The sequence below is a fragment of the Lepidothrix coronata genome, unplaced genomic scaffold (assembly GCF_001604755.1).
Source record: "Lepidothrix coronata isolate B3197 unplaced genomic scaffold, Lepidothrix_coronata-1.0 Scaffold100, whole genome shotgun sequence".
Classification (NCBI taxonomy): Eukaryota; Metazoa; Chordata; class Aves; order Passeriformes; family Pipridae; genus Lepidothrix; species Lepidothrix coronata.
This window is the reverse complement of record NW_016690280.1, coordinates 2,458,031-2,483,957: the sequence shown is the minus strand read 5'-3', so window position 1 is coordinate 2,483,957 and position 25,927 is coordinate 2,458,031. Positions and strand designations below refer to the sequence as shown.

General features: G+C 51.8%; 2 protein-coding genes across 2 annotated transcripts in view; one reads left to right on the top strand and one right to left on the bottom strand.

The window, feature by feature from the left end:
• Positions 1–5,242, top strand: part of NEURL1B (neuralized E3 ubiquitin protein ligase 1B) — a 33,289-nt gene extending 28,047 nt beyond the window's left edge. Inside the window, exons 4-5 of the mRNA XM_017822988.1 lie at positions 372–497; positions 1,365–5,242. Coding sequence (XP_017678477.1) covers positions 372–497; positions 1,365–1,609 — 371 coding nt within the window. The 3' untranslated portion in view covers positions 1,610–5,242. The remainder of the gene's footprint in view (positions 1–371; positions 498–1,364) is intronic.
• A 2,222-nt stretch (positions 5,243–7,464) lies between these two features.
• SH3PXD2B (SH3 and PX domains 2B) overlaps positions 7,465–25,927 on the bottom strand; it is a 70,094-nt gene continuing 51,631 nt past the window's right edge. Inside the window, exons 7-14 of the mRNA XM_017822864.1 lie at positions 19,357–19,491; positions 17,770–17,874; positions 17,003–17,086; positions 15,622–15,739; positions 14,226–14,452; positions 13,288–13,337; positions 12,948–13,073; positions 7,465–12,068 (exon numbers count right to left, since the gene is read on the bottom strand). Of these exons, the coding sequence (XP_017678353.1) occupies positions 10,572–12,068; positions 12,948–13,073; positions 13,288–13,337; positions 14,226–14,452; positions 15,622–15,739; positions 17,003–17,086; positions 17,770–17,874; positions 19,357–19,491 (2,342 nt within the window). The 3' untranslated portion in view covers positions 7,465–10,571. The remainder of the gene's footprint in view (positions 12,069–12,947; positions 13,074–13,287; positions 13,338–14,225; positions 14,453–15,621; positions 15,740–17,002; positions 17,087–17,769; positions 17,875–19,356; positions 19,492–25,927) is intronic.

Genomic DNA, 25,927 nt, shown 5'->3' with positions numbered 1-25,927 from the left:
TTTTCCTCATCCAAAACAATGCCCTTACCCAGCTGACAGTGAGACAGTGACAGCTTGAGGCCACTGCTGCTGGAGAGATTGGGACTGTGGGGAAGTGACTTTATACCCCAAATGTCAGATAACCTGGTTCTTCACTGAAGTACTGAACAGGCATCGTACAGTTGCATAATGAGGTCCAGACCCTGGAGGTCACATCCAAAATCATGCACCTCCAAAGTCACTACATATCATTACTAAGGGGCAGCACTTAACTCAGAAGCTGGGCTTTACCCTGTGTGTGTGGGGTGGGAGCAGCTCAGCAGGTGTTTAGCTGGGGTTGGGGTGTCTCTTGCCCATGGTGAGCTCAACTCAGCTCTCTCCTGTGTTCTCAGGCACGGTGCAGTCCAGCCCAGTGACCGTCTCACCCTCAGGATCCCCCGGTGGCTCCCAGTACGACAGTGACTCAGACATGGCCTTCAGCGTGAACAGGTCGTCATCGGCTTCAGAGTCATCGCTGGGTAAGGACAGCCTGGCCCTCAGCTCCCACCACAGCAAGACAGGAATCCAGCGTGAGATGGGGCTGGGGCTGTGCAAGACAGCAGGGCAAGGTTAGGGGGAGATGTTACATTTCTTCCCAGACTGACAGAAGGAACTGTAGGAAAACACCAAGTGGTGGAAAGATTTTCATGGCCTAAAGAAAGTCTGCGTGTTGCTTGTATCAGCAATAGCATGGCCAGCAGGACTAGGGCAATGACTGTCCCCCTGTACTGTGCACTGGTAAGGCCACACCTCAAATCCTGGGTTCAGTTCTGGTCCCCTCATGACAAGAAAGTCATTGAGGTGCTGGAGCGCGTCCAGAGAAGGGCAGTGGAGCTGGGGAAGGATCTGGAGCACAAGGAGCAGCTAAGGGAGATGGGGGGGCTCAGCCTGGAGAAAAGGAGGCTCAGAGGGGACCTTCTCACTTTCTACAACTCTCTGACAGAAGGGTGGAGCAATGTGGGGGTTGATCTGTCTTGTAAGTATCAAATAACAAGAGGAAATGGCCTCAAATTGCACCAAGAGTGTTTTAGACTGGATATTAGGAAAAATTTATTAACTGAAAGGGTGGTCAGGCATTGAACAGGCTGCCCAGGGAAGTGGTGGAATCAACATCCCTAGAACTGTTCAAAAAATGTACGGATGTGTAAAAAAGGGATAGCAGGCTCTGCCTGGAACTGGAACTGTGCTACTGGTTGGAATACACTGGGGTTGCTTGGCCAAACAAACCAGGCAGTGACTAAGGCAGGAAGAGCCTTAAAAACTGACTTGAGCGTGTGTGTTGATCAGTGTCAGGTTTGCACCGCTCTGGCGACTGAATTATCTCATTCCTTCCTCCTCTTTTGCAGTGACTGCTCCAAGCTCCCCCTTGAGCCCCCCCATCTCTCCTGTCTTCCCCCCTCCGGAGCCATCCAGCAGCAAGAACGGGGAATGCACCGTTTGCTTCGACAGCGAGGTGGACACGGTGATCTACACCTGCGGACACATGTGCCTCTGCAACACCTGCGGTCTTAAGCTGAAGAAGCAGCTCAACGCCTGCTGCCCAATCTGCCGACGGGTCATCAAAGATGTTATTAAAATATACCGCCCTTAGCGCCCGCCTCGGGCTGTAGGAAGGGGAACGCCGCTAGCAGTAACCACGCCTTTCCGTCCCTGCTTATGGGTTATCGTGCTGGTCAGTCGTTATCAAGTGGCTCGTTATCTGTGTTTCCTTATTTGACAGGTAGGGCACAATTCAGGGATTAAATTGAGCTGAGGATCATGTAGGGCCCAAAGGCATGGCCAGGCTGTGTGCCCACAGGCGAATCCGGGGAATCACGGTCTGCACCCGACCCAGCTGCAAATGAGAAATTTCCCCTGCAAAGGTTCTTTTTTCCCTCTTCCTGCTCCGGAGGAGGCTTGCTATGGTGTGGACCTGCAAGGGGAGGTTGCCATTTGGTCAATGCCAGGTGCCACTGGGCTTCCTGACCCCAAAACCTGAACAGCTCTGGGATGCTGCCAGATGCTTGTGCTGTGGTGGAACAAAATTAGGATAAGGCCCAGCGGGAGGGTTCAAAGTGGACAAAACTGATCTGGAAATGTCCTGCTTATCTGTGTAAGGAGAACTAGCTAAAGCCAAATAATAGCACAGCCAGATTCTCACTTGTTTGGGTTCCGTCCCCGTGAACAGGTTTCTGGGCTACATGGAGAAGCCAGTCTGGACATAGATAAAGCAGCTTTTGCTTTCTGTGGCAGAGCAGAGACTTTTGGCCAGGGAGGCTGAGACCTGGAGAACTGCCATGGGGTAGCAGTGAGGAGCACAAGCCCACTGAGAGCCCAGCCAGCCCCAGCAGTGGGCAGCTATGAGGGGCGACTCAGGCCTGATGAAGCCATAATTTCCAGCCCATGGATGAGAGGAGTGTTTGGATGGGAACACTGCAATCCTGGCTGTGATGGTGTTTGCCATCTCCAGGCACACACACCTGCATTTTGCTCTGCCCTCTTGGCAGGTGGCACAGCTGCCATGTTACCCCATCCTGCCTGGCTAGACCTGTCCTAGACCTTCCCCCACAGCCAGTGCCAGGGCTCAGCTTTCCTCCTGCCCCACCAAGGGGACTTTTTGGAGCCTGTGGTGAGAAATTAATTTCTGATCCAGTCCCAGCAGGCTCACCTTTTTTCTGAGGACTGTGTATGTGCTGATCTTACCTGGTCTTTCTCCTGCCTTTCCCAGTTTTCCAGCACAGCTGGGTCTCAACACTAGATGAGAACTTGTTGAGAAAAACAGGGATCTATCTCACTTGGCTTTACTTAGGAGTAGGAAAGAAAAAGGCTCTGGGGCTATTAGTAGATGTTGGGACTTAAAAGGTAAATGGGTTTCAGGTGTGATGTTACAGCTACAGGCAGCAGCTGGATGAGCTGAGCAGCATTTGAGTGTGCAGCACCGGGACTGGTGTGAGGAGCTTAGTGTCCTCCTCCCTGCTGCTGCATTAGGAGCTACCCTCCATTCTCTGTCCTCTGCCCTCTGCCCACTTGCACAGCCCCTGTCCAGTCCTTCAGCCTGAGCCTGACCAGCTTCCAGCTGGTCCAAGAGGGAAAAAGAGAGAGGATGCAAATGGGAGGATGAGAGAGGGGCTGGTATTGCAGCTCGGTGACCGTGTGCTACCAAGTGCATAAGAACGGCTTTTTCAGAAAGGTGCAATTTTAGTCCGAAAAAGAAAAAGCAGAATAGCAACTCCTGTACATTTCAGGGCTTCTGGGCACAGAGGGGCAGCCTGAGGTTGTCAGTGCCTGTCATCTCGCCTGGCCATTTCCTCTCTCCTCCAAGGTGCAGGTAGCTGTGGGTGCACAGCCCTCTCCTGGTGCTGCTGCCCAGGTGGTGGTTTGGCTGTGTCAGGAGAGCTGTATTTGGTTACTGACCAGCAGCCAGCCCTGTGCTGCCATTGTGGAGAGCACACCCAGGAGAGCAGTTCATTCTCCTCCTGCAGTGGGCTGTGCCTGCCAGTTCACAGAGCACGGGGAAACCTTTTGTTTTTAATTTTAAGAACTGATGAACATTTTAATTAAGTGTATAAATGAGAGGCTGCTCTAGAGTGAGATCTCTCAGCCATTGCCCTGCTGCATCAGCACAAGGGCCCACTGACTTTGCAGAGCCCTTTTTGGAAACCTGGCTGATGGCGCTGGCTGTGCCACTGCTGAGTGTGCTCAGCCCTCAGCAGAGCCACTCGCACCACAATTGCGGCACGAGTTCACTCATACCTTTACTGAAGGAGGTAGCAAGGGCAGCTTCCCTGCGTTTGGAGCCTTGCCTGGACCTCCTGGCTGCCCTCTGCCCAGGCATTGCCTTCCTAGAGACCTCCCGGGTGCCACACTGGCAGATCAGGGTCTGGCTGCGGTGGGTGGGCACAGCACCAAAGGCATGATGATGGCAGGGTATGTCAGCATGGGATGAAGGGCCAGGCAGGTCAGTGCCTGCCTGGGGACAGGCTGCAGTGGGAAGCCTTTGCATCTTGAGGAAATCAAGGAAAGCTGTCAGAATCCACTCACTGCGAGCGATGCCAGCCTGGATCAGATCTGGGCTTGTGAGCACCAGTGGCCATTCCCAGGGCTGCTGTCCTGGTTGCAGGGGTGCCCAGTCCCTTTGGTCACTGCACAGCCACACCAGCAGAGCAGAGTCCATTTGCTTGGCCGGCACCTCAGGTCCTCAGTGAGCAGGATTGGTGCACGCCTGGGGTGGGGTTTATTTTGGTTTAGCTCTCTTTTGTATTTTTAAGCCAGCAAGGAGAAATACCAAATCCACCCCAGGCTGGGCCTGAGCTGTTCAGGACACATTGCACAGGCTGAATTTTTGCTGTAGCAGCCAAGACCAGTTTCCAGAAGGGCAGCACCCAATGATGCCAGCAAGGGAACCAGCTCAGACAGTGTCTGGAGCACGGCTGAGCAGCAAACAGGACGTGAGAGCAGTGGATGTGTCACCCTGCCTATCTGAGAGCAATGGGAATTTTCCAAAATAGGCCTCAAAAAAAAAAAATGTCTGGGAAAAGGTAGCCTCTTTCAGATTTAATTGTTAGTATTCGTATTGCTATTTTTTTTAAACAGTCCAATGATATATTATTTGTACAGAAGATCTGTTTGTGCCTTATAAGGGTGTCTGTGCACTTTTTATCCTTTTTAAAGCAACTTTTAAAAAGAAAAAAAAAAAGATGGGGGGAGAAAACAGCACAGATCAATGGTAGTTTTTTAGAATTTTGTGTTCACTGAGAATCCTGCTTTATATATATATATATATATATGTATGTATATATATATATATATATATATATATATATACTGGAGTGAAAAAGTGTTTATTTCCATGGATTTTTTTCCCCCTCTCCTCCTTAACCTCTTTGTTTAAAAATTTAAAAAAAGGAAGAAAGGAAGGAAGAAAGAGATGAGATTGGGGAACTCTTTTACTTTCCCCCTTTCTGAGACAGTTACTCTCTTGTCGTTACCTTTATGATTCAATACTGTGACCTGTACATCTTGTTTAAGCTGAATCAGATTTTGGACCTCTGTATTAGGCTTTTCAAGCAAATCATCTGGGGGACCGGGGGAGGGAGGGCATCGCACGAGGGGGGGAACTGCACTTCTACATGTCAGTACTCTATAGCGTTGTGTTCAGTGCTGTGTGTTTTACTTTTGTCCATTTACCTGTTTTACATTAATATAATTTTACTTGTTTATGAAACAAATAAAACTTTGGCTTGTACAGAGTGCTCCAGAATGTTTAAAAGAGCTTGAGCCGGGGAATGATTTGCAAAGCATGGCAAGACTGATCCAGAGAGGAAGGGTCAGGGCAGCTCTCTTCATCTGCTTAAAAAAAAAAAAAAAAGACACTTTACATACCTCTCATGAGCTGTGTTTTGCTTCTGGGAGTCACAGCCCAGTGGCTGCTCAGTCCCTTGATGGGCTGGGAAGCGTAAGAGGGTTTTCTGGCTACCTTAACTTTGCAAACACTTGCAAGTTTGGCGGGCAGGGTGTATTTTAGGGCTACAGAGGTGAAAGGGTTCAGTGGTAGATGCCATCAGGAAGTGCCCCGAATTTCTTACCCAATCTCAAGCAAGGCAGCTGCCAGCTTGATCCTGCTCCTGTGCCTGTGCTGGGGCTGTGGCAGCCTGGGGACTGTGGGTGGCCGGAGAGGGGTGATGCAAACACAGCAGAAGGGCTGGTCTGGCTCTTTATTTCACAAGCAGAGGCCAACAGAAGGCTGCTCTGTAAACTGTTTATATCCTGAAATGTGGCCTGCTGAAGCCAGATACCAGTCAAGCAGCCTCAGATGTGGTTTAATGTGGAGTGGAAAAATTCATTCATAACTCTGCCCTGGCAAGCACACGGCCAGAGTTAAGTGTTCACACGAAACCCTTCACTCACCACAGGTGGTGAGGGAGCCTGACAGTGGCTATTTATACTAAAATGCCTTTTTTATACACTCTGTTGCCCCACTTTATCCACAGAGCTGATCCTTCTGAGATGCCAGCAGGCCAATGCTGCCAGTCTCAGGCCATGGAGCAGCTCTGCACCACAGTTAGCATTGATGTGATGACCTGTTCCAGCCTCTGCTGGCCCAAACCCCAGGGAGAGCGTGGAGAACCACTGCCCACTCCCATCCCCTGCACCTGGGTACTGTGACACAGGTATCAGCTGAAACTGAGCCTCCCATGGCCGAAGCCCAGCTCTGTGCCAGCACAGCAGATCTGGGCAGCAGCTGGCACTGCTCAGAGCCAGGAGCAGTGTGCCCATGAGATGTGGCCTGGCACCTGCAAGGAGCTGCCCAAGATGGGCTGGGCCCCACATGGCCATGCTAATGCAGTACTCCAGGTTATGTCACAGGCCCCGAATTTCTCCTTGGTGCACTCACCTGCTGCGGGGTGCCAAGTGGCAGCATCAGGGCGGGTGCTGGGGTGCTGATGGACAAGCCCTGGACAGAGTGTGGGCGGGCAGACACCTGGTCATGGCATGGGGCACGTGCTGCAGGCAGCTGAGTGAACACAGCCATCGGGTGAAGCAAGGTGGGGCCTGATGCTACATGATTGATAACATTATTTGAACGAGATTAAATTCTTCCCCATCCTCTGATTATACTGATAGGGGAATCAGTTCCCAAGTTTGAAGAAGTGGAGTGAAATAGGTCTGATTGTTCCAGGACTTATTCCTACAAGTGGCTGGGACTATTCTTTTGTTTCAACAGAAGCAAAGGAGAGAATTCCTTGGCACTCTTTGCTGCCAATCCAGAGGCACCGGGCTGGTACCTGCTGCCTGCACAGCCCTGCTGGGGGTCCTTGGCACCTGACAGCTGGGGGTGTGCATGGACAGGGCTTGCAAGTCCCAAGCTGGCAGGTGGTCAGCTGGGCCAGTGCAAGCTGCTCATCCATGTCTTTTTTCCCTCACTTCTTTCCCACTCCCTATGAAGCACTGCCTGTGTGCAACACCATAGCCTTCTGTCAGGCACTTGGGCTTTGGAGTCCAATCCTTCTTTTGCCTGAGCCTTGCAGCTCCATTCCCTGGCCAGCCTGAACCCCCAAGAGCCCCTCCTGAGGATGGGTAGTCAGTCCCTCTCTCTCTCCCCCCACTTCCCCAAAATCACCAGACTCTGCTGCCTTGAGATCACAGTAACACAACCGCTGCACTACACCAGCTCATTTGCTGGGACACCTATCAAAGTTTGGGCAAGACCCAAGGATCTGCCAGGGTACCCATAACCTTCACCACTCCCAGGCACTGCTGTATGTGGGAGCACAGCCACAGCTGCCAGGACAGGAGAGCAGCACACCACGTTGCACCCCAGAATTACACCAGCCACACACGGGTTCACTAAGGTGCTTGAAACCAGTCAAGCAGTTTCTTTTTATTTCTTAAAAAAAAGAAAACAACCCTCCCTACCCCCCAAAAAAAAAAAAATCCTAAACCCACCAAATAAAATAAAAAAAAAAATCCATCCCATAAAGGTGAAAGTATAGATAGGCATGTACACAGCTACATCTACCTTCTGCTGCCCCCCACCCACCCACAGTAATGTAGATTTATATGCACTTACATAATATAGCAAGACACGGACAAACAAATGGGTTTTGGAGGTTTAGGGAGCCTGTGAGGAGCAGGGCACAGCAGGGCCAACAGCCTGCTGGGGATGTGCCAAACCCTGGCGTGTCCCCAACACCTGGCTCGTGGGCCCCAAGCCATGGCAATGCCCCTCCTTGTCACAAACCCTGACACTGCACTGGGTGGTTGGGCATTGCCTGATGGGGTAATGCACCCCGTGGCCAAGCTCGGGGTACTCGTGGTTGCCCTCCTCCTCCTCACGAGGTAGTCGGGGAGCTCGGCCGCATGTGACGTGCAAAGTACAGAGAGGCACAGCCTGGCTTGGGGCACACATGGCTGAACTGGGGGACAGGTATCAGATGGGGGGCAGAACCCTGCCAGCCCAATGGCTCTTGGCATCTTCCCGACTGGAGTTGTCCAGCCTGCAGTCCCTTTGAAGACAGAAGAGTGGTAGGAAGGGGTAAGGCTGCAGGTGTCAGCACATACTGAGTAATCCCTGCCCTCTTGGAAGCTCTTTGGGAACAAGGGAGCGATCCTGTCACGTGCTCAATGAGCCAAATACAGTACTTGTGTTAGCAAAATGAAGCACTACCAGTTCTGAGGTTCAGTCTGGGAGGGAAGTGGGAATAGCCCTCATTTAGTGCGGAGGTCACACAAACAACACAGTCCTCTCTGAGGAAAGCCAGGGCAGTGAGGTCTCAGAGAGAGCAATAAGAGGCAATTCTGAGATTAAAAGGCTGTTCAGCAAAGACAGAGCAAGGACACAATGCCTGAGAAAAGGACACACAGCCCCTTCACCCCTGCATGAAACTACCAGAGCGGACAGGGGGATACAGGTCCAGCCCCTTCCTCAGATACGGAGAGGGCTGGATTTGGCTGACAAGTAGCTCTGGCTTAACTCATCCTGTCCCCACTCCTTTCCAAAGCAGAAGGGCTTTACTGGAGCAACTGATGTGCAGAGTGAAGGCAGTGTTGCTCCCCCAACCCACCCTGCAACTCTCCTGGGAGCACATCAACAACTCGAAATGTGCCACACAAGGAGCTTTGTTACTAGATTGGGTTGCAAATGGATCACTTATTGCCAGCTCAGGTGAGTCACTCTGATCAGAGGCTGATGAAAAAACTGCAGGTGAGAGCAAGAGCAATCAAGGGGAGAATGGGGTGCATGAATTCCCATGGCTAAAATTGAATCTTGGGGCTTCTGGATTTTAGGCCGTACTGGGATGGTCAGGACTTCTCTATTAGATCAAACCAGCGCTGGGACAAACTGCTCCATCACTGTCCCAGAACAAACCTGGCCACAGGCACCACCATTTTCATTCTATATGCAGACAGAGGGATCTTCAACTCTACATTTTCAGGCTAGAAAATATGGGACAGAGAAGGAAGCAAGCATTTTGGGGAGTGGAGAACACTGCTTCAATTCTGCCAGCCTCAAATTAGAGGGAAAACTGTAATTATTTTCAGCAGCAAAATAATGTGGCTGCAGTGCTCACACTTGCAATTAGACCAGAGAGGGCAACAGGGCTTGGTCAACACAAAACCTAACCCTGCCTTGGCTGGGGGGGTGGGACTGGATAACCTCCAGATGTCTCTTCCAACCCGAACTATTCTGTGATTCTATGAAACCCACCAAGAGCCAGGTTTAAAGCTCTTCTGGAGAGAAATGCGGCCCTGAACCTGCAAGTTAGACAAGGACAGAGGGAAAGAAATTGGCACTGGGGAAAGACAGCTCATCCATGCTCATCCTCCTGCTGGGATAAGCAACACTGTGGGCAAGATTAGGCTTGGCAGGCAAGGATGTCAGCGCTGAAAAATCCCAGGCTCTGCTTGACCTGAAGCTCCCCAAGCAACCTGTCACACAGCGTGAAATGAAAGGACCTGGAAGACAGGCAGGTGGGGTGACAAACAAGGTAAGCAGCCCCTGAGCACCAGACACACCTCACAACTGGTTGTGATGAGGAGCTGAACTCCCACATTCTGGATTGCACTTGATAATATCAGCACCTATGGAAGGACCCACCTCCTGGCTGCTGCCCGCCAGCCCGGGGAAGCTCAGTGGGTCGTGAGAAGGGGTGGTCCCCTATTAGTCCAACAAGCTGGGCAGTCGGTGTGGGAAGGAAAGCAAAGCATCCCTTTTCCAGGGCTTTTGGGGTCATTTTGGTCCTCTGTGCCTTGCATAGTATTCTTCAGCAAAACCCCTCTGACGTTTGGTTGTGGTACTGCAGGGGAGAAGCCTGCATGGTGTCCTGGATCAGCACAGAGAGGACCTGTTGGACGAGTGTGTGTGTAGTTCTCTCCATTTTTTTCCATCAGGAGGATGTTTAAGTTAACACTTGTTGTCACAGAGCAGGGAGGGTCCTGTGGCATTTGTGGGTGGAGCAAGGCACAGCCCTTAACTGGGCAATGCCTGTGCCTGCACGTGCAGACAGAGCTATAGGGACCCTGTTCTCAGCAATCATTCCTCCTTTTGGCCACATTCCCAATGGCTCTGGCACACACCTGGACTAAGCAAGGTGACCTACAACATTTAACTGTGACCCTGAGCTTCAGGGAAAGGCAAATTCTTTTGTGCAGCCAGATTTCCTTTGTTGGTACCATTCCACCCATAAATCTTTGTTGGTACCATTCATGGTACAGGTGGCAAAATGTTTATCAAAGTCCATCTCCTGAGCACAGAGAACCACGGGAGCCATCATACACCATGAAGCTTGGCCAAGACAGCTCCAGCTGCATGTCTGGGCTGCCAGGATGGCACAGGAGCCAAGTCCTTGGGAGAATGTGGGGAGGAGGGTGGGTGGGAGCAAATGGGTGGGGAGGGGAGGCCAAGCTGCTTCCTCCATGCTGCCGCCAACAGGCACCACCAGCTGGGATGCGTGGGATCTCAATTATTATCTTTCCTTTTAAAGCCAGCCTCACAGAAAACTATAAATTAATCTGCTAATTAAATACTCAGGTGAGAGACCAGGGAACCTCCAGCCGTGCAAGCAGAGGAGTGGCTACGGCTTCTTCCGCAGGTAATTGGAAGGGATCCAGCCCTCCCAGCACGGCCCCCCTGTCAGGACCTTGCAAAACCACCAGCCACTGCTGTTCTTCTCACGAACTTCAAACAAAGTCCCTTCTTTAAAGCTGTTGGTCTCCTCGTCGCCTTCAAAATCCGCCACTGCCACATAGAGAGCTTCCCTGGTAATGTCCAGGCTGGAGACAGGGGCTGAGGTCCTCTCCCTAGGGTCCCCTCTCTCCACTGGTTTGGAAATGACCTTTGGGCTTATGCTGCTTTTTGCTTTGGCTTCATCTTGGATGGAGGCAGAGAGGAAGGGCTTGGCTTTCGGAGGAACCAGCATGGGCCTCCCTGGCACTGCAGATGACCTGATTTCAGGCGCTTCCCGTGCTGGGGCCCTCAGCTCCACTGCGGGGCCAGGGGCAGGACCCCCTATTTTCTTGGGTGGGGGTGGTCTGCGAGGTGGCACAACGGGGCGCTGTGGTGGGGCGTCCCTGGCACATGGGGTGTTTGCTGGGCCCAGGGGAGATTTGGGCAGTGCCTCTTTTGTGGTATAGCTGTCCAGCTTGGGCAGGGGCTTGTTCTCCATGCTTGGTCGCTCTGGAAACCTTCCAGGAGCCTCCGAAGAGACCACAGCACTACTGAAGGAGATTTCACTGGCAGCAGTGTCCTGCTCGGAGGGCTTCTCTGGGCACTTGGCAGGTCTAAGCTTGCTCCGCAGGCTGCAAATGTCCAGTTTATCATCAGCTGGAGGTGGGTCTGTCCGGGGGGATGCAGCAGGCTTTGGCTTGATCTGAGGTCTAGACTTCAAGAACGGATTCTGGGTGATGGGCTCAGGTTTGTCCTCCACAGGCTCAGCTTTTGGCTTGGTTGGCTTGACAATGGGCCGGAGGTTTGGCTTCTTCACCTCCTTGGCTGACACCTTATGTCCACATTCCAGTCCCATTTCGTTTTTCAGCTGGAAAAGTTTGCCCTTCTCTGGTTTGAGCTCTGGCTTCTTGCTGTCCTTTGGGGCTGCCGACTGCTTGGGTGGGATCATGGGCAAAATCATGCCTGGGGGCTTGGGGGGAGGTCTCTGCCTCTCAAGTAACTCGCCTTCTGATTTAATGATGGACTCCTTCCTGGGCGGCAGGCTGGGCTTCTCCTCTGTGTCACGGTCCGAGATCTCCTCATAGCCCCCGGCAAAGGAAAGGTCCCCACTTTCGGGACCTTCCCGCCCCTTCCAGTCTTTGGCCCACCTCCCACTGCAGTCCGTACCGTTAGGAGGAGCCTCTGGCAGAGGACGGCACGGCCCTGTCGCCTCCTCACTGCTGTTGCCATCGGCCGTGGCGTCACCGAGCCGGAGCTGGGCCATCTCATTGGGGAGTGGAGCCAGGAAATTCGGCCGGGATGCATTGCTGGTTTTCTTGTACTTATCAATGAAGGTGGCAGGGGCCCAGCCTTCCTTCTCCTCGATCTGGATGTACCACCAGCCGCTCAGATTCTTCTCAATAACCTGCCGAGGGGAAAGGAAACCTCAGACATCCATGTGGGATCCCTCTCTGCACAAAAGGGTGTCTCCGAAATTATGTCAGGGGGGCACATGGCCTTGGCGCCTCTCCAGCCAAAAACCATGGAATCACAGCACTGGCATCTAATGGGAGGGGAACCCGGTCATGACCTCTGCCAGGGAAGGAGAGCTGCGTGCCAGGGAGCTGAGGAACGGAACAGCCGCGGCAAGGAGCTGTTTCCGAGCTATCCCCGGGAGCGGGATGCCGGGTGCTGGCGGTGGCCACTGCGTGGCACTGTTGGAGCGATCAACCGGCAGCGATGCTGCACGGATCGGACACAGTCCAGACTCTGGAGCTCCGGGAGTGGGGCTGAGGCCTGGGAGGGGCTGACTGGGGCAGCCCTAAAGGAAAATCCTCTTAGCAAGGGATAAATCACATCAGCACATGGAGAAAGCAAAATCCCATCTGCAGGAGGGATTCTGCCAGCAAAGAGGGTGTGCCAGGAAAGCAGTTCTGGAAGCGCTTTTAACTTTACACCTAGCCTAACCAAGGAAAAAACTACCATCTCTAACCTGATTTGTGGTTTGGCTTTATTTTCCATTAGCTCTAACACAGCACCCATGACCGGGGGACGGGAGGCCACCAAGAGCATCTGGGGCTCCAAAGTCTGGTGAGCTCATACAGGTTTCTCTCCCACTCTGATGACAACATTACACAGAGGCAATCACATGTATCACCATGCCCATTTTTCATCCAGAATATCATGGTGAGCAGATCCTCCCTGCCTGGAAGGGGAGCTCCTGCCTGAAACAGGTCCCAGGGCAATGGGAGTCAGGAGCACGGCATTGATGTGAAGATAGGTGAAGGGAAGATAACAGTCTCACCTCTACTTTCATTCCTGCCTGGAAGCTGATGCCATCAGGAATGGTAGTCTGGAAATCAGCGATGGTGTAATATTCCTCTTCCACTTGAGGAGGGACAGGAGGTTTAGGCAGGTTCAAACCACGTGGCTGTGACCAGAAAAAAGGAAACCCATCAGTGTGTTTCTACAGCAGGTGTGACACAACATCCCCACAGCCCACCAGCCTGCAGAGACAGACACCAGCACAGCCAGGGACAGGGGCAAGATCTCAGGCAAAGAATAACCAGTCACCAGAGCTCCTTTTAGTGCTCTTCTCCCACTCCCTTTGCCATTGCTGCTCTCCTACATCAGCTGGCACTTACTATGGTGAGGTCTCGGCGAGGAGGTGGCCTCTGCCTCATCTTTGGTGACTCTGTGGAGGAAGAATTCCAGATGCTGTTGAGTTCCTGGCATTTGGTCACATGTGTGTTTGCAAAAGACAAGACAAAACAGACAGGCAAGGACCAAACCTGCCCCAAGGGAAAGAAACACAAAGGAAGAATCTGTCTCCCTGGCACTCTGAGTAGCAGAGGTCACCCAGGTTTCAAGGGAAGGTAAGGGAAAGGAAGGGAAAGGAAACCAGCTTTCAGATGTTGCTGGGAAATGCATCTGAGGTGACCACATAAAACTGCTTTTGCATTGCAGGACTGACCCAGAAGACCTGGCCTGCAGAGGGGTTACAATCATAGAACCACAGAATCACAGAACCACCTGGGTTGGAAGGTGGTTCTGGAAGGTGTGGAAGGTGTCACCTGCCATGGGGACACCTTCCACTAGACCAGGTTGCTCCAAGCCCTGTCCAACCTGGCCTTGAACCCTTCCAGGGATGGGGCAGCCACAACTTCTCTGGGCAATCTGTGCCAGGGCCTCACCACCCTCACAGGTAAAGAATTTCTTCCTAATATCCAATCTAAACCTACCCTCTGTCAGTTTGAAGCCATTTCCACTTGTCCTTGTCACAACATGTCCTTGTAAAAAGTCCCTCTCCCTCTTTCTTGTAGGCTCCCTTCAGATACGCCGGCTTCTGAGAGGAGAGCACCTCCAGATGAATCTGCAGCCTGGGAGGTGATCCCCGCTCCATTCGCTGACCCTCAGCAGGCCCCTGGGAAGTTCTGTGCTTGTGCCCCACCCGTGTGTGCAATGACACCCTTTAGGAGACCCGGCTGCAGAACTCACAGCCCCTGCAAGCCTCTGTCTGACGCCCCATTACCTCACTTGAAAGCTGCAGCCACCACCCACCTGCCCCTGACCGGCCACTTACTGCGTCGGATGTCGGCGTTGGGCAGGGGGCGGCTGTCGAACCTCCCATCCCTCTGCCCAGTGAGCCCATCCTTCTCTCGGCTCGCCACCACCTGCTGCCGGGAGATGCCATCCAGATCCAAGGCACAGGAATGAGCAGAGGAGCCCGGCCCCAGCTTCTGTGAGAACATGTCTCCATTCCCCTTTTTGAGATAGGAGGCAGGGGCCCAGCCTTCCTGGCCCTGGTACCTGTTGGGGCAAGAATGGCAACATCACTGCACCCAAGTGGTGTGGAGCCATTGGACATCCCTGGAGCCAGAGCTCACATGTTGACTGAATGTACCATCTGTCCTGGGCAATACGAGCTCACTGGGTGCTCAGTGGCACATGGGCACCCGGAGAGTTCCAGTCATGACTAATGTTCCCACACAAGCTGGCCACAGCCAGCAGGACAAGGGCTGGGAACGGTGCAAAACCCCATTTTCTTTTCACCTCAGCAATGGCAGCAGTTAAGGAATGAAGCGCACTGGCAGGGGAAGCAGAGGGAAAAAGCAGAGGGCTGCTGCTGGATTGATGTACCTGGTCTTTGGGGAAAGCACAAGCCCTCTGCCTGAGCACCAGCAGCCTGGATCCCTTCCCTGCTCTAAATCCGTTTAGGAGAGACACCAGCCCCGTGACCTGATCAAAAAACCACATCCGCAGAGTCTCCCTGCCATGCTGGAGACTCTCCCCGCTGGCTGGGCTGCAGCCACTACGTTCCGATGGCACCAACTACTGAGCTTGTAATAGCCTTTAGAGCTCTTGTGGCAGCTCTCCTCTGCTTAAATAGTCAATGGATGTGTTTCTGGGGCTGTGCTGCTGCCAAGACCACAGGTTCAATGTAAGGTTAAGAAAATTGCAGCAGTGCTCCCACTCCGATCAAGTCCAGCCATTTGCTGGACCACAGATGAGAAAATGAGCTTCCAGCAGAAAACAACTATCAGCTCAGGATGGTCTGGAGCCTTTGGCCTCAGCATACCCTGCATGCAGCAGACCTGGCCCAGATAATGGCCCTTCTCTGAAGGAGCATCTGAACAGAGCCAGAGGAGCCAGCCTGCCTCTGGGACACTCGCTGGTTTTCCCATCAGCAGGACGTGATGTAACATTCTCACATCAGTTCCCTTTGCACTGCTGGGGCATGTGATGCTGTGACACAGTCCACCTCCCAGCATAGGAAATCAGGGGATTTTAAAGATTCTCAACCAAAGCTGTGCTTGAATATCAACTGGTCTTTGTAGGGTTGGAGAGAAATAAGTTCTGGTACTCTGCCCTCCCCAGCACCTCAGACTTGCCCTTGGGTACATCCCACACGCATTGGGTCTCTGCTTTGCACAGCCCCAGCTGCAGTGCCAGGGAAGAGCAAGAGGTAGGGACAGTACCTGATTTTCCACCAACCCTCCAGGTTCTTCTGGATCACCACGACCACAGCTCCCTTGTCCAGGTTCATTTCATCCTGGTCCCTTGCAGTGTAGGGGTAAATGACAGTGTACTTCTCCTCTGTTGGAAAGAGAGCACAGTTTCATGGAGATACTGTTTCATGGAAACCTGGGCTCAGCTGAAAAATGGTTATAAAGTGCTTTGATAAATGATAATTCTTGTTGTAATTTAGGTGCAAACACACAGAGATACACAACCATTCTGAAGAGAAATGACAGTGAAATATATTTCAAAACAAACACAGCTGCATTTGGAAATGTAAACTTTGGAGAGCTACTCTGGCCCAAGAAGTTGTCTAAAACAGTTCCTCCTCTCCCTTAGGACTAAAGACTGTCTTTTTACAGATTGTCACAGAAGCTCTTCCATGCGTCCATTTCAGTTCAAATTTCTTTCATAAAGCTTTTACAGAAAAACTGTCCCCTATAAGGGGAAAGAAATCCCATGGGCATCAGGGAGCAACTCCTCACACACAGCTCTCAAACCAGTCTACAGCAGCAGGTCTACAGGAATTTCCCTGTTCAACAGCTCCATCTCCAAGACATTGGTCAAAGCCATGTGTGGAGGCTGGAGAAGAGTCTGATGTTCTGTCCATCAGACCAAGGGATGTTAAGCAGGGATATGGATGTTCTTCCCTTCAGGAGGAAGGGAAAACATCCTAACAACCATGCAGACAATATGTCAGACAAACAGAACCATCCATCCACCCCTCTCCCTCACCTTGTCCTGTCCTCTCTGGAAGAAACACAGGAAAATAACTGCCTGTGCTTAAGCTGTGCCACAATAGGGTGGAGGCCATCTGGGGAAAAATCTGCCTCCAAAATCCACACCTGGACATTCATATATCCCCACCATGCAGGTTTCCTGGATTTTTCTTCTGTGAGGAGCCACAGCTCTGGAAGGGCCTGATTTCCCACCTACTTCATGTGAAGGAGTCAAAGAGGAGAATGTCCTGTCACATCCAGCAAGACCAAGCTGGCTCTTCTCCTCCTGACCCCACCTGAGGCACCAATCCCAGGCCAGGGCTCAAAGTCACTTTTACAGTAACTGAGGCAGCAGTTGGAAGAAGTCTGTGTACATGTGCTGGGGGAAAGCAGAAACTCCAGTCTCTGAATCCAAAACAAGCCTCAAATTGTGAGAAGGAACAGCTGATAGAGGAAAGGGATGTGGACACGAGTAGGCCTCATGGAAGGATGAGGAGCAGGTATGGCACACACTGTGGACTGACACAAGCAGGGATCATCACATGCAAAGCAAACAAACATGCACACAACAAGGCTCCAAGCACAAAACATGGGCAGCCAAGAAAGTCTCTGTGAAGTCCACCTTGACCCCATCCACTGGTGTACAAGTCCCCAAGAGTCCGACGGCGGCCAACGTGCCTGGGCAGAGACCAGTATCTCCATGGGACTGGGAAGAGCATGTTGGGGAAGCAGGAGAAGGACAAGAGAGGATGTGAGGAGGCAACACTTCAGGTCCAAGAAGAGATAGGGCTGGCACCAGAGAGTGGTACAGAGACTGTTCTCACCTGGAGCCCTCTGGGGCCCTTCCCCAGTCTGAGCCCCCCTCCCACCTCTGCCTGCCCAGAGGAGGGGCTGAGCCAGCTACTGCACTGCTTTGAGCACACAGCGGTCACCACAAAGGACACCTCCAGGGACATTTCAGATTTGCTTTAAGCAGAGGTTGCAACCTTGCTATTCCCATAACATGAGCTCAGGGGTGCTCTTTGTTCTGTATTTGTTGAAGACACATGATTTGTCCAAGGACCTGGGCTTTGCTCCTCCTCCAGCGCAGGTAAAAGCTCCCTGGGGCCTAAAGGAGGCACTGAGGTGGCAGGAGTGAGCATTCCCTGGAGGTGCCACCTTCAGCCCCTTCTGTGGGGGAGCAGGGATGCCATCAGTCACACTGCCAGTACCCAGCTGCCCCACTCCTGCTGCAGCACCGGAGCTGCTGAGCAGGCAGGACCATTCCAGGCAGCACATGTGGGTTTGTCCTTTCCCTGCCCAGTTCAGGGAGGGTGATGCAGTACTGCCAGGAGCTCTACGTAGTTCAGCAGCAAGAAGCTGGGGTAGATGCCTCCAGTAGCTTCTTACCTCCATCAGGCTGCATTGAGAACTCATCCTGGACTCCATCCTGAGCCTCCAGGCAGGTCGCCGGCACCCAGCCCTGCTCTTCCAATGTGCTCACAAACCACCACCCTGAGAATAAAAAAACAGCAGGTGGCTCAGCCAAGGGCTCACACCAGCCAGAAAATCTCTCCCCTCTCCAAACCACAAGTCTGGGGGGCTGTGACCTCTCCTTGCTGCCTGCATGGGAAGCTGGGGTGGCCCCAAAGCAACAGAGCCAAGCACTATCCGAAAGGGACCACAGACAGGAGCATGGGACAACTGCAGCTGAATGACATGGAAATGTACAATTCTCTCCCCAGGAAAAACAGGAGAGGCTCTCAGAGATTAATGTCTCCAGCCACCACATTTGCTCTACCTTTTTTTCCCCCTTCATGGTTCATTTTCCCTCAGTCTGGGTCAGCAAGTCCAGGCTAATTAGCAGAGATGAATACCCTGTCTGTGAATCGATAGCTGACTCCTGCTGTGCTCGCCTTCTTTACATTTGTGGAAACAGCAAAATTGAAAAGCCACGAGCAACTGCAGGATTAAAACATGAGCTCTCCCAGTGGAAACCCAGCCAGCTCCACAGTGGCCACAAGCAATTCTGGGCCACCCTGTGTGCCCAATCAAAATAAGTATGTGCTCCTCAGTTATTAAAAGCACAAGCTATTTGTGTCTTCAGGGGAAAAAAATAAAGACTGAGTATTATCCTCAGAACCTCACCAGTGAGTCATTTAGAAAAACAACTAGATTGTTGGGGAGGGAATCAGCTACCTGCATGGGAGGGAAAATCAGGGCTGACCTTTGAGAAATAAATTATTTTTCATTGCTTTTGAACTGGCTGTGCTAATAGGTTTCATTTGCTTGAGGGTAGCTTTTATTTTTCTCATTCTCAAACACAGCTGCTGGTGCAACTGATCCTCCAGGGACCAGTTTTCCAGAATTTAAAAATCTATTTTCATGATTTAACTCCCCCCCCACCCAAGCAACTTCTGTAAACTTCAGGGAGTGAATTCCCCTTTTCAACAAACTACGGAATTTGGGCCCATGACCTGACTAGATCCCTTTGCAGACGTTAAGAGCAAGTTTAAGTTTTGAAGCAAGCGAATAGCTCGGCTGCCTGCCCCGCTGTGTTCGGAGGCAGGAATTGTGAATGCACAATGGGGGCTTTCATGGGCACCATGAGAGTGTCCCCCTCTGTCAATAAAACAAGCCTGCCAAGTTTGGGAATGGCTTTTTGTCCTCAGGACCCATCAGCCAAGTTTTTCAGCACAAAGAAGCATAAAGTAGAGACTGAAGAAGATGGATGGTGCCTGGTGCTCAGCACATGGATAGTCAGACCCTTCCCTTAGAGACAGCTCTGAAGTCTTGTCTGCACTCCTACAGACCAAAGCTTCTTCCTCCACATCCCACCTCAGCTCATCATCCCAGGACACCCCTGTGAGGAGCCTGGAGGCTGTTTCGTTTAAGGCCCTATTAGGAAAACACTGAGAATACAGGATTGCTATTCCTACCCCTGCTCTGAGACACAGAGCAGACCCAAAGCCCTCTGCCAAGCCAAACTCTCTGTACCTGATTCGTTCTTCTCAATGATATCCACCAACTGGCCCACGCACAAGCTGATCTCGGAGCTCTCCTGCTTCTGGTAGTCCGCCACCACGACATACTGCTCCAGCACCAAGGGGTCGACCGAGGCAGAGTCAGCTCCTGCACAGGGGGGACAAGAACCGACCCGTGTGCCAGGGTCAGCACAGGCCACCGCTCCCGAGCACCTGCTGGCCTGCGAGCAGCTCCAGGACACCCTGGGGACCCCAGCGTGAGAGACGTGAGCCAGAGGCTTGGGCACAGTGAGGAGGAGAGAGATCAAACCAGCAGCCAGGTGAGATGGGTACAGCCAGGTGAGACCTTTTGCTCGCTGCCCACCTTCCTGCTCACCAAAAGAGCCATCCAAGCAACCTCACCACCACCAGAGATGCTCACAGCAGCCTGGACCTGCTTTCAGAGACTGAGGGGGTTTGGGGAACCTTCCTGTGCACTGGCACCAGCTGCCCCAATGCATGGACCAGCTCTGACCCCAGCTCAAAACACTCAAACTGCAGTGGGTTCTGCTGGGCTAAAGAGTAGAACTTGGAAGGTGTGTGTAGGGCAGAGCAGCATCCTCTGTCCTCATCGCCCTGGGGTATTCAGACACCTCGGTTTGCTCTGCTCTCTGCCTGGCTCCTCCTGCTGCAGATCCAAATTTCGTGTCAGAAAAAGAAAAAAAATAGGCCAAGGAGGAGTGAACTGGGAGGATGCACCGGGAACAAAGCCTTCCTGTGTCCAGAAGGAGGCCGACACCGGAGGAGAACCGGGGGAGAGCCGGGAGCGGCCGGATCGCCGGGTGCGGAGCCGGGCCGGCGGCAGGTGGCACTGCGGGATAAGATCGGGATACCGGGAGCACTGCGGGATACGGCGGGACACGGGGAGCACTGCGGGATAACCCTGGGATAACGGGTACACCGCGGGATACGGCGGGACACAGGGACCACTGCCAGTTCCCCGCTGTCACGGGAGGGGAGCAGGGCCAGGCTGGTTTGTGCTTTGCAAGCACGTTTTCCATTAGGGCAGAGCTCTGGATATGGATGCCCCCCGGCTCGGCGCTGCCCGCTATGGCAGCACGGCAGCAGAGCTTCCCACTGGCAGCTGTCACTGCTTCGGAAACACGGCCCCACTTTGTCCCATACACCGAGCAGAGCTCCCCTTTCCCCACATGTGCCCAGGGCTGGCTGTGTCCTGGGCGCCCATGGAAGCACCCAGGGCTTGGCAGGATCAGACACAGACATTCTCTCGGGCACAGCCTCCCGCTGAACCAACCACAAGGCACTCGGGTACCCAGAGCACTTGTCCATCTGCCTCCAAAAGCCACCAAGAGGCAAAAAGGGGTCAGAAACTTGCTCAAGACTTGCCTCCATCCCAAGCCCTGGCTTCCAGCTGCCACTCTGCCTTGTGGCTTCGCTACCTGTCAGAGGAGGACACTATTATATTATCCTGTTCTCCCCCTAGTGCAGTAAGATTTAATTAATACTTGCCAAATGCTCTGGAAATAAGAGTGTGTTAATGATTACAGCACAAGTGATACCAAAGAATCACACACCTGATCGCAGGTGTTAGGTCAAATTTAAAGGGCCCATGTGTTACCCTGAGCCTCGAGTTTTGGGTTGAGGTAGAAATCACACCTGCCCCAGGCTCCAGCTGCTACAGCAGACAGATATGGAGGACAATCAGCTCCCAGTCTCCAAGGGGTGTAAAATTCCCTGGGGGAGGTGATTCCTTGGGACAGCTAGGTTATATGCAGCAAAGAATTCAGACTGTGTTATCAGGAATAAGCTTCTGTGGGCAAGTGCACCAGCACCATGTACTCCCCCAACACATGAGAGGCAAGGCCTGACGAAAGATCTTTCCTATGGGGGAACCTATTGCAGGGCATAGGTTCCTCCATAGGAAACCTATGGGGCCATACTCATCCCAAAAGGGTATGAGTAGAGATGGACAAGATCTAGCAAGTCTTCAGGATTCCTAGGATGCTGCCTCACAGAGAAGTTCTCCTGTGCACAAGGTCACAACCTCTCCAACTGGTTCTGAGAAGGAGACCACAACCAAGATTTAAATGAACAATGTGTTTTCGAGACATCTTCCTATTTAAAGGAAGAGGAGGCAAACTGTCTGTGTTAATCTGCTATAAACAGCACTCTGCAGAGCTCCAGGTGAGCTGGCCAAGTGCAGAGGATCTGTTACTGCTAAAGAAAGCTTCCTCCATACCAAACCCCAGAGGTGGGGCACCAGACAGAATTAAAAATAGCCCTCTAAAGTGAATGGTGGATGCTAGGACTATCTGTTCTACTAGCTCAATTAAAGGTTTGTATTTAAAGTGATCTGAGGATCTACCCAGCCCTTGAGAGAAGAATAACAGCTATAGGAAGAGATAAGTACTCTCCTTTCTGCCTCCTCTGCTGTAATTACACCCGTTGCTCTGAGGCTATTTGTAGTTTCAGCAGCCAATTCTGGATCCTCCAATGTACCTATTAAACCAGCAACAAAAGTGGTAAACTGAGCTTGGAGGAAGAAGTAGGTGGTAATTTCAGGAGCATCTTCACCTGGCATAATCGTCCTCAACCACAAAATACACACTACAGTTAACAACAACATCCTGTATATGGACAGACTTGGGTTTCTCAAAAATAGCAGTGGTGTAAAGCTTCCCAGCTAAGATGGGAGACAGCACTAAAGCTCTGCACCTGGGGAGGGGAGGAAGGATTAGTACAGTCCCACAGGAGAGTGAGTTTTGCAGACAGCTCAGGCAGGGGCACAGACTGTGCATCCTCAACACTCCACTTGTGAGACTGACACAAACGTGGCTAGAGAAGGGATGTGCTAAAAGACCACTGAGGCTCCTGGACTGGACTTGTAGAACTGATGCTTGCTGCGGATGCAGCAGAGCCACTGGGGAGATGCTCAGCACATCCCAGAACCAACCCAAGGGCTGCTCAGTGCAGTGACCTCAAGGCATGTTGCAGATGGGTCAGCCCAAAAATTGTTGCAGGTTTTGTTTGACCAGAGACTTGGTCATTCATCCAAGTGTTGATATGTACAAAGCCAGCAGGAAATTTCACAGATACGGGGTTGCTTGTGACATTTCCAGATTTTCCACTTTCTGGCTTTGCAAGGGCCAAAAGTGAGGACTTTGAGAGCTTGGACACTGGTGCCTCCAGAGGGGAAAAAAAAGCTCAGGACTGAAATCAGGGGGCACAGGTATTTGGTTTGGAAACCTGCCCTTGCTGTACACTCCAGCCCTTGCCTAATTCATCTTCCAAAGATGTCATACTTTGGATAAAGTTTCTTCCCACTCCTCTGCCTGTGCTGATCAGACCCAGAGCTCTCAGGACAGCCCCTCTTCTCTCAGACCTGAGGAGTTTGTGAAGATCAATACCACAAGTGACTTTCTCACCGCTCTCATGTGAAATGGGCACTGGATGCTGCACTGTACTCTTTGCAAACCCTCTCATTTCTTCAGGGATTTTTCCAGAACTGGAAAATAATAACATGGGAATATCATTCACCAGTGGATTTTCAGAAAGGTCCCTTATGGCTGCTGTAGGATTTGAGGGCTGTGTTTTCACTGCTTCTCATCAGACTGAATACTGTGGTTTGGGGTCCCTCTGCCATTGCAGCCACACTACTACTATGGCCACATAAGAAAGCATCTAACACAAAACTGGCAGCAGGGTATTTGAGGTCTCTGCCAGCCTCCTTGAGCAGCTCCAACCAAATATAAACTCTGGAGACAGTTTCAGGATCCCCTGCACTAAGTCAGTGCTGCAACAAACCCATGACTCTCCATCTGTGCTTTCTGTTCAACTGTGAGATGAGGAGAGAACAGAAACGCCTTGGGGACTGATACGATGACTACTTTTAGATGTACCTAAATCAGTGGCCAAGTCAGTCTTCAGAATCCCAGAGACTGAGGGATAACCCGCCCCTCTCAAGCTGCAGGCTGAACAGAGCCCAGGCCCACGCCTGAGGCTCACAGACATGTGGGATTACAAACACTGGTAAAAAACCTCACCAAAGAAAGCAGATGTTATTACCAATGCTCACATACACCGTGCCCTCCTCTACACAGCAAATGTCACCTGAGTCTCTTGGTCACCACAGGAGGCTGAGGGCAGGCAGCACTCTAACCCACTTCGCATCCCAGTGTTTGCTTAAATCCAGGGCTTGCTGCTGGCAGGAGCTCAGAGTTCTTTCCAACACTCTCCTCAAGAGCAGTTCACCCCTTCTCTGGCAATGCTGGGAGAAATAAGCAATTGGGAAACTGCTTATTAGAAAATTCTCATGATTTTTTTTTGTTAGCAGCTATTGGATGACCCCTCCTCAGGGAGATCCTGGATTAGCGTTCTTTTGTGCCTTGCTGCATATTTGTTACCTCAGAGCAGGGCTGGCTTGAGGACCTGATGAATCTCCTCAAGGTATATGAAGAACTGGGGTGACAGCAGCAGAACCAAACTCTGTTTCTGCTGCCAGAAAATGCAAGAGAGTGAGAGGAGTCTCTGAACATGTCTGGCATGAGGCATCGACCGTTGCTGCAAGCAAACACCTTTCCCTCATGGCTCCTGCACATATGCCAGCTGCCATGGGCAGAATTTCACATCCTGCCCTGCCAGAGCAGGCTCTGGCTTGGTTGTTACCCAAATTCTTACCATTCTCTCCCTCTCAATACTGTCAAGTGAACAGCATCCCAAAGAGTGTTTTCTCTTTGACCTCAGCAACATCCCTGTGACCCTTACAAACTCACCATGCCAAAGGGATGGCAGAGTGAAGCTGTCTATGAATGCAGTGGGAAGGCAGGATGAAGCTGTTTACATGAGCAGGAGAAAAGTTCCTGCTTCTTTAACAGCCAGTGTCCTTAAATTGAATTTTGCCCTCAAAGAACTGAGTTACGCAGCAGAAATTTTCTTCCTCTTCTTCTCAACCCTAGAAAGGCCTTTTCTTCTCTTGCCTATGTAAGTGAACAGAAGTAAAAATGATCTAAGCACATACTGATCTCATAGGGAAACACAACACTCTTCCCTTACTCACCAAATGTTCCTGCTGAGGCAGCACACAAGAGAAGGTTTCAAGATGAGGGAGATTGTATCTTTGTTTTACATTTGTTTCATCAAAACAGGAGAAGGAAAATATTTGCAGTCTTTTTTTGTTCCCACCCACAGCCAGATGCTTCTCTCTGCCTCCAAAGCTAGGTGAAGATTCACTTCAGAACAAGAAAGCCAGTACTGCAGTCTGTGCTTGCAAATGGCCCATGAGAGCTTCAAAATGACCATCCCAATGTCCTGCTTTGACAGAGAGCAGTCAGAGTTTGAGGAGAAAATGTTGTCCAAAGATTTAACCACATTTGTAAAACCCCGTTAGTCCATCAGGAGAGCACCCAACTATGACCTGCCTGTGAGAACAGACCAAAACCAGGAGCCACTGTTCAAGTCAACAACATCAGAGCTTTCCACATGCATCCTCCTACAGCTAATCTCAGTTAAGACATTGGGACACCATAAGCTCTTGAAGGAGGGATGACCTGCAGCTCCAGTGGAAAAAAAGCGGAAACAAGTCTTTGAGTCTCCCCTGTACTTCTCTCTCCTCCAAGAGGAACCCACTCATCTAGAGGTGAATTTGCTTACACATCTTATGGCAGTGCCAACTCTCTGGCCAAAATCCTTTCCACCACCTATTTCAGAAGAATCTCCATCCAGCCAAGGCGCAGAACTTTCCCAAAGAACCTCACGCTTCCCAAAGAACCTCACACTATTTTTAAATATGCAGCTTCAGTAGCTGAAAGACGCCTCCTTAATCCACAGATCAAAGGCTCTTCCACTCCTCTCTCCTTCTCCTCTCTATAGGCTAAAACACACCAACTAGGGTTTATTTCAGAGATGTTTCCCTCTATAAGGAGCAGGGGTAGAGTATCCCAGCCCCAACTGTCTTCCCAAAGGCTCCCAGCTGGTGCCATCATAAAAGCAGGACCTACTGCTGCATCGGGAGACTTTCCACCTCACACTGACCACCAGGCAGCTCAGACATTCCTCTGGATTTTTGAAATTTTGCATCCCCATGCCCGCAGACCTTCGCCCAGGACCTGTGGCACATCCCCTGCACCAAGAGCCAAGCCCCAGCCCCAGCCTGCCGGACCTCGGCTCCACTACTGCCCCGTGTCCACCAGCCACCACAGAAAGCTACCAGGGACGTGACAGCCTCTTGCAAGGGTCTTGCCCACCCAGCCTGAGCAGGGGTCCCCCCAGAGAAAGGCAAAGCAAGAGCAAGGGCCGGGCAGTGAGCAGCTGTTAGTACCTCTCTGCAGGAAAGAGGCCGTTCTCTGGATAAACCCTGATGAGGAACAAAACGAACGGGAGACAAGGCATGAGGCGGGGAGGGAAATGAACCTGGGGGCGGCAGCAATGGTGGCAACAGCTCAATTAATGATTGAAGGGGGAGGCCAGCACAGTGTGGAGAGCTGTGGGCATCTGACCCACCTTTGGGAGCGCCACAGGAGGCGCAGGGGACATGGGATCAGGACTTGGAGGCTGCAGTGAAATCCCAGGTGGATGGAGGGGACACA